At 53.1% G+C, this 7,735-nt stretch overlaps 1 protein-coding gene across 2 annotated transcripts in view; it reads right to left on the bottom strand.

Moving 5' to 3' along the window:
* Nucleotides 1–7,735, bottom strand: part of SETD2 (SET domain containing 2, histone lysine methyltransferase) — a 51,492-nt gene that overhangs the window by 3,013 nt on the left and 40,744 nt on the right. For both annotated transcript variants that reach the window (XM_027670004.1, XM_027670005.1), the window contains exons 16-20: nucleotides 7,044–7,178; nucleotides 6,782–6,921; nucleotides 5,701–5,812; nucleotides 744–824; nucleotides 568–669 (exon numbers count right to left, since the gene is read on the bottom strand). In XM_027670004.1, coding sequence (XP_027525805.1) covers nucleotides 568–669; nucleotides 744–824; nucleotides 5,701–5,812; nucleotides 6,782–6,921; nucleotides 7,044–7,178 — 570 coding nt within the window. The remainder of the gene's footprint in view (nucleotides 1–567; nucleotides 670–743; nucleotides 825–5,700; nucleotides 5,813–6,781; nucleotides 6,922–7,043; nucleotides 7,179–7,735) is intronic.

Here is a 7,735-nt window from a genome sequence, read left to right as displayed (position 1 = left end):
CCCTGTACCCATGTCTCCATGTTCTGAATCCCATTTTTCCATATTCCCATGTCTCTGTACCCATGTCCCCACATTCTGACATCCCCATGTTCTGAATCCCATTTTCCCATGTTCCCGTGTCCCTGTACCCATGTCCCATGTTCTGACATCCCCATGTCCCAGTATCCCATTTTCCCATATTCCTGTGTCCCTGTACCCATCTCTCTATGTTCTGAATCCCATTTTCCCATGTTCCCATGTCCCTGTACCCACCATGTCCCCATGTTCTGAATCCCATTTTCCCTTATTCCCATGTCCGTGTACCCGCCATGTCCCCACATTCTGACATCCCCATGTCCCTGTATCCCATTTTCCCTTATTCCCACATCCCTGTACCCATGTCCCTGTATCCCATCTTCCCATGTTCCTGTATCCCTGTACCCATGTCCCACCTTCTGACACCCCCATGTCCCTGTATCCCATTTTCCCACGTTCCCATGCCCCTGTGCCCGCCATGTCCTCACATCCACCCCCATTCCCGTGCTCCCCATGCCCTTTTCCCACATTCCCACATTCCCAGGTACCCACCTTGCGGGCGAGGTGTTTGAAGTCCTCGGTGGTGGTGATCCTGCCCACCTTGCAGTCGGGTTTGCGGTAGGGGTTCAGGCACTGCACGATGAACTGGGACATCTGCGGAGACACCCCGGGATCAGCTCCCCAATCCCACCATCCCGGCCCCATCCCGGTGCTCCGGGAACACCCACCTCCTTCCGGAACACCTCCTTGCTCTTCTTGGCCAGCTCGCTGGACGTGTCGGCTTCCGCCGTCTTGGGCTTCTTGGAAGACTGGGAAGGGGGAATGGAGGGATGTCAGCGCTTCCCTGGCCCTCTTCCCACCTTGGGAACTGCCCATCCCACCCCACAGCCCGGTGGGCAGTGTGTGCTTCCCAGCCCAGTCCCAGTGAGCTTCCCAGACCAGTCCCAGTGTGCTTCCCAGTCCAATACCAGCACACTCTCCAGTCCATTCCCTGCACACTTCCCAGCCCATTCCCAGTGACTTTCCCAGCCTGATGAGGCTCTCCAGCCCAATCCAGGGCCTTTCCTGCCTGGTCCCAGTGAGCTTCCCAGCCCAGTGCTGGTCTCTTCCCACTCCAATCCTGGCAGTCCCAGTGAGCTTCCCAGTCTGGTCCCGGTGTGCCCCCCAACCCATTCCCAATATCCTTCCCAGGTCAGCCCCAGTGCAGTCCCCAGTCCATTCCCAATATTCTTCCCAGGTCATCCCCAGTACTGTCCCCAGTCCATTCCCAATATCCTTCCCAGGTCATCCCCAGTACTGTCCCCAGTCCATTCCCAATATCCTTCCCAGGTCAGGCCCAGTACTCTCCCCAACCCATTCCCAATCCCTTTCCCAGCCCAGTCCTGGCACCTCCCAGCCCAGTGCCAGCACATTTCCCAGCCTGATCCAGGCACGTTTCCCAGCCCACTCCTGGGGAGCTTCCCAGCCCAATCCTGGCAGCTCCACACCCCAAACCAGGCAGCTCCCAGCCCATTCCTGCTGAGCTTCCCATCCCTGTGCCAGCACCCTCCTCACCCCAATCCAGGCACAATTCCCAGTCCAATCCCAGCACAACCCCAGCCCAGTCCCAGCATTTCCCACCCCTGATCCTGGCACTCCCCAGCTCGGTCCTGACACATTTCCCAGCCCAATCCTGGCACAATTCCCAGTCACACTCCTGGGCTGGGAGCACAGCCCTCAGGACCACTCCTTGCTCTTGTTTTCCTCGGAAAAAAAACCTGGAAAAAGAGCACGGGCAGGTCCTGGCAGAGCTGGGCTGATCCAGAGTGGGAGCGAGTCCTGCAGAGGGGGGGTTTCCTTCAGGAATTCCCTGCGAGGGCTGGGACCCTCCACAAGCATTCACAGGGATTATCTTTAGCTGCAGCCAGGATAAAGTGGATTTTCTAGGAATTCCTGGCTGATTCCCTGCGTGCTGATCCCTGATTTAATTTGCTGCCTGTACTGACAGAGCAGGAATGGCTCCGGCTGCATCCCAGAGCTCATTCCTTGTGCTCCACACCCACCTCCCACACACACCCATCCCGAGCCCTGTGACATCCTCAGAGTCCAAGGAAGGGAAAAGCAGTGTCTCTCCACCAGCACCGTTTTCTGGGAGAGCTTTGGGAACTGCAGGTCACCACAATCTGGATTTGAAGGATGGCAAGAGCAAAAGCACTTTGGGAAGCCCGGGGAGGTTTCCCTTCTCCCTCTGCTCTTTGATGATGTTCCGACGGCTCTTTTAATTGAAAAAATCCCCATTTTTTTAAAAAGTATTTAACACTGAAAAAAGCAGGAGCCATCCCATTCCTTTCAATCCCTTAAAAACGTGCCTGGCTGGAGGGCAGAGCAGCAAAATCCCGGGAGCAAAGGGACTGTTGGATGTAAATCAACCTTTCCGGGGCCGTTTTATGGCCGAGGGACATCAAAGCTTTGCAGTCCCTGCCCGGGGCTCTGCTGCCACTTCAAAGGGCCGGGAATGGGGAGCAGATGGATCCCGGATGGATCCCGGAGCGGCTCCGGCACAGCGGCGACACCAAACCCTGCAACACTCCACCAGCAAACCCTTCTCCACCCCCACATCCCTCTCCATCACCAGAATCTCCTTCCTCCCCAAATTCTTCTCCATCAGCAAACCCTTCTCCACCCCCACATCCTTCTCCACCAGCAAACCCTGTTCCAACCCCAAACCCTTCTCCATCACCAGAACCTCCTTTATCCCCAAATCCTTCTCCACCAGCAAACCCTTCTCCACCCCCACATCCTTCTCCATCACCAATCCCTTCTCCACCTCCAAATCCTTCTCCCCCAGCAAACCCTTCTCCAACCCCAAATCCTTCTCCATCACCAGAACCTCCTTCCTCCCCAAATCCTTCTCCACCAAACTGTTCTCCACCCCCAAATCCTCCTCCACTAAACCCTTCTCCATCACTCAATCCCTTCTCCACCCCCAAATCCTTCTCCACCAGCAAACCCTTCTCCACCACCACATCCTTCTCCATCACCAGAACCTTCTCCATCCCCCAAATCCCTCTCTCCCATCAACTGTTCACAACCAGGCCCTTCTCTGTCACCAATCCCTTCTCCACCAAACCCTTCTCCCCCAACAAATCCTCCTTCACCCCCAAATCCTTCTCCACCCTCAAACCCTTCTCCCTTAAACCCTTCCATCCTCAAACCCTTTTTTCCACCCCCAAATCCTTCTCCACCATGAAACCCTTCTCCACCCCCAAATCCTTCTCCATGACAAAACTCTTCTCCACCCCCAATCCCTTCTCCATTAAACCCTTCTCCATCACCAGAACCTTCATCCCCCAACCCTTCACTATCCCCTTCTCCAGCTCCAAATCCTTCCCCACCCCCAAATTCTTTTCCATCCCCAAATCTTTCTCCACCATTAAATCCTTCTCCATCACCAATCTCTTCTCCACCTTTAAATCCTTCTCCATCCCCTTCTCCACCCCCAAATCCTTCTCCTCCCCCAAAACCTTCTCTACCCTCTAAACCTTTCTCCACCTTCTCCATGTGGGATGGGGGGAAAAAATCTGTGCCAAAATTTGCAGGGAAAGATGAGGAGGGGAAACAGAAACTCCCTTTCCAAGCTCCTCCTTGTGCAAAGGCACCAATTTCTCCTTAGGGAATTTCTCCTGATTTTAGGCTAAAATTCACCTTTATTTTAAGATTAAAACCTCCTTAACAAGGGCTTTCTCTGCTGCCCCTCCAAAGCATTCCCATAATCCAAAGTTGTGCTGCCCACCAGGAAAACTAACCCAGGAAAAGCCCCCAAATGGTGGTGTCCCTATTTATCAGCCTCTGGAGGAGACGGGGATGGAAAAGCCACAAAGATGCTCCTTGGGGGAAAAACCAGGAATGGGATCGAGAAGCCAAATGTGTGGGGAATTCTGGAGGAGCCTGACTGGGATTGTCTCCTCAGGCAACTGGGATCTGCTCCACTGACACCGACCTTCCCATGGAGAACCAACCAGCAGGGACACAAACACATCCTGCCACAAATCCAGGCTAAAAGGATGGAAAACCTTCGGCATCCAGCCCGGTGCCAGCATTCCCGAGCGCTCCGCCGGGCCACTCCCTCACAAAACCCCTTTTCCAAGGGGAAAAATGGGATTTAAAATGTGCTTTAAAGGGAAATGGTGCTGGGGGCTTCCCACACCTCTTGTGCCTTTCCATCAAAATCATCCCCCGTGGAAAGGGAACACCAGGAATAGCAGCAGCAGCTGTTGGCTGGAGCCACGATGCCGGTGGGTTTAATCCCTCTTGGAAAAGGTGTGGGGTGGGGAGGAGGGCAAAAAAATCCAAGGAATGTGGTGGGAGGCGGGAGCTATGACCATGGGAATTCAATGCCAGGAAAAACTCGACCTTCTGGCTCTCCTGGCCCAGAAGAAAAGGATTTAAAGCTCTGGAAGGAGCAGGAATCACCTCACCAGGAGGTCACCTTTAGGAATGAGGGAATGATGGATTTAGGGAATTTCTGCACCTAAAAATTGGGATTTGGGGGCTTGAGTGAGCAGCAAAACCTGGAAGGAGCAGCCAACTCATGTCTATCCCCAAGTGAAGCCCTTGGATCGTCACCCCAGTCCTCAGCTCCTTTTTATCCCAATTTATGGACAAAAGCCACCATTTATGGGATAAAAGCCACATTTATGGAAGCACCTTTCCTCACTCACAGGGAGCACCGAGACCCTCAAAATTCCATAGGGAAATGACTCCCAGGCTGGGAAGCAGCAGCACAGCTCTGTTCCCTTGCTCAGATGAGTCCAACCTTCTCCTCAGCACCTTGTTCTCACCACGGGGACATTCCCAAATATCTCCAGGCTGCTCCACACCACTAAGCTCCAGCTCATCTCTCCACAGGGATGCGTTTTCCAGCTATTCCAGCTTACTAAAACCTCACCTAAAGCCTAAAATTAACATTCCCTTGAGAAATCCCAATATCCTTCTACAATATTTGCAACCCAAAGAAGCACAAGATCCCAGATCCACAGGGAATGGCACAGGGTATGTGTGACACTGATCCAGGGGAAAAAAAAACCTTGGAAAGGCTTTTCTGGAAGCAACAACCCCTTGGCTGAGCAGCAAATTCCAGGTCTGAGCTCATTTGCTAATTAACCTTTTTACAGGGAGACAAATATTTGCCAGTAATTTCCTTGGAGTGAACTGGCCAGGAAGCACTCGGAGGCATTCCGGGAATGGGATTAACCCTTGGGATCCTGGCAGCACATGGACAGGCGACAGCAGCCCAGTGGGATGTTCCTGAGTGTCCTAGGATGGACACTCAGGATTTTCCTGGAGGAAAATCCCTCCCAGTTGTGGGAGCACCGGAGCAGCGAGAGAATTATTCCTTACTTTCCATGGATCTCTATTTTTCAGGGAATCAGAAAGGTATCAAAAGGGCTTTTAAGTTACATCCTTAGTTTGTCCTACTTCAACATTACTCCCACTCATTCCCCCTTTTTCTGGGGATCATAAGGTCAGCTCCCCACAGGGGGTTGGAATCCAGGGAAGAACATCCCACAGGGAATTGCACCAGAAGAGCCGAGCACTGAGAGCAGAGCCACTAGGACAGATCTGAGGTCACTCCTGTCCCTGCCACCTCCCAAATCCGTATGGACCCCCCATCCTGAGGTCCATCCCAGGGCAGTGTCTCCTCACCTTCATGGGGTTCTCGTCGTACGTGGGGGTCCCCAGGTCCATCTCGGCCTCGTGCTCCAGGCCGGCGTCGTCCCCGGGGCTGTCCCACGTCGGAGGATCCCACTGGGTTTGTCTGGAAGGAGGAGGACACACAGAGACCATTGTCACCCCCTGAAAGTACCTGGGACCTGCTCCTCGATTGTCCCATCCAGTGGGACTCCTGGACTCCACCACCCGCCGGAGATCTCGGCCTCGTCTTGCTCTCCGTGAGGAGTTTGAAGGTTTCCAAGCTGGAGAAGGTTAAAACCCAGCAGGGAGAACTTAAAAAAAAGGGAATTTGCGCTGTTTCCTATCACTGGTGACACTGTGGGATCAAGGGATGTTCATCCCCGGGATGAAATTCATGGCATGGAACGGTGGGAACATCCCAACGGAGACCCCGGGGAAGGTACGGCCACGGGAGCAGCCAAGCTCCGTTGGGTCTCCTCCTCTCATCTCAAGACTCCCAAACCATGGACTAATCACTAATTCCTGTTGGAGTGATTGTTATTCCAAGTGTTTGAAGGCCCCCTGCTCTGCTGTGGGTGTGTCAGAGATCCGGAACAGAGGTGGAGAAGATTAATGGATGCAGAGAAATGTGTGGCAACAAGAACCGGCATCAGAACACTCCAGACACAGAAGAAAATATTCCAGCTTATCCCTTTAGAGAGGTGGATCTCCATACACACCTCAAATGGATTTGGAAATGTAAAAAATCCTTTTAAAAATCTGAAATTCCTTATAATTTTACATAAGTTCACAGGGATTGATCCAACGCCTCAGTAACTTCCAAAACTAATCCCAAAAGTGTGGGGAAAACACTGGGAAAGTTTTATTTCCTGCTCCAGGGGTGGGGGTTGGGCTCTTCTCCCAAAAAAACAAGTGATAGAACAAGAGGGAACAGCCTCAAGTTGTGCCAGGGGTGGTTTAGATTGGATACTGGGAAAAACTCCTCATGGAAAGGGTTGTCCCGGGGCAGTGGTGGCATCCACATCCCGGGAGGGATTTAACATCCATGTGGATGTGGAATTTGGGGATGTATGTGGGTGATCCCCACGCTCACCTGGTGACCACGTGGTAGTAGTAGATCTTCCCCTCGGGATCTCGGGCCGTTTTCCAGTTGGGAGGGAGGACGATGGTCTTGGGCTTCGGAGGAGAAGGTGGAGGCAGGTCCAGGAGGTTGTTGGTCACCACCAGCTCTGGCTGGAAACAGGAACAGGACAGAAGGGGGGAAGAGAAGGATGTGAGGGGTCATGAGAGAGGTCAGAGGGGTCCTGACGGCTCTTTATCCCACGGGAAAACAGCTGGGATGCAGCAGTGCTCACCTGCTGGATGGGCTGGGGCTGCCCGGTCGCCACGATGGTGGTCACGGCTGGGGGGGGCTGGACAATGACTCCCTGGGGATGAGCCGTGTAGATCTGCTGGCCCTGGATGTACTGGAGACCTGGCTGGGCATAACTCTGCAATGGAGCACAGGGAATCACACTCAGCTGCTTCTCCCCCCAAAAAAAACCCCTTCACTGGAGGACACAGAGCAGCTCCACCACCCCAGGTGGCTCCAATCCCTGTTCAACCTGGACGTGGACACTTCCAGGGATCCAGGGACAGCCACAGCTTCTCTGGGAAATCTGTTCCAGTCCCTGTCCACCCTCACAGCCAAGAATCCCTTCCCAATATTATCCTTATAATTTGCTTTAAGCTGGTAGCTCTAGACTTGCTTCCAAAAGCCAAGCTCACACCTCCACGTTTTCCTGCTTTACTCAGTGGCAGTGGAAGCTCTTCCCAAAAAAACAGCCCTTCAACGGCCAAAAAACCAATATCACTTTTATAAACAGGGTATAAAATATAAAACATTTCTGGAAGCTGCAAATTCCTGCTTGGCCCCAACAACTATGGAATCATCATCCCTGGAGGTGCCCAATATCCCCCTGAAGATGCTTAATATCCCCCATCCCTGGAATTGTCCAATATCCCCCATCCCTGGAGGTGTCCAATATCCCCCATCCCTGGAATTGTT

The sequence above is a fragment of the Corapipo altera genome, unplaced genomic scaffold (genome assembly GCF_003945725.1).
Source record: "Corapipo altera isolate COAL_440 unplaced genomic scaffold, ASM394572v1 298, whole genome shotgun sequence".
NCBI classification, from domain to species: Eukaryota; Metazoa; Chordata; class Aves; order Passeriformes; family Pipridae; genus Corapipo; species Corapipo altera.
This window is presented reverse-complemented; position numbering and strand designations above follow the sequence as displayed.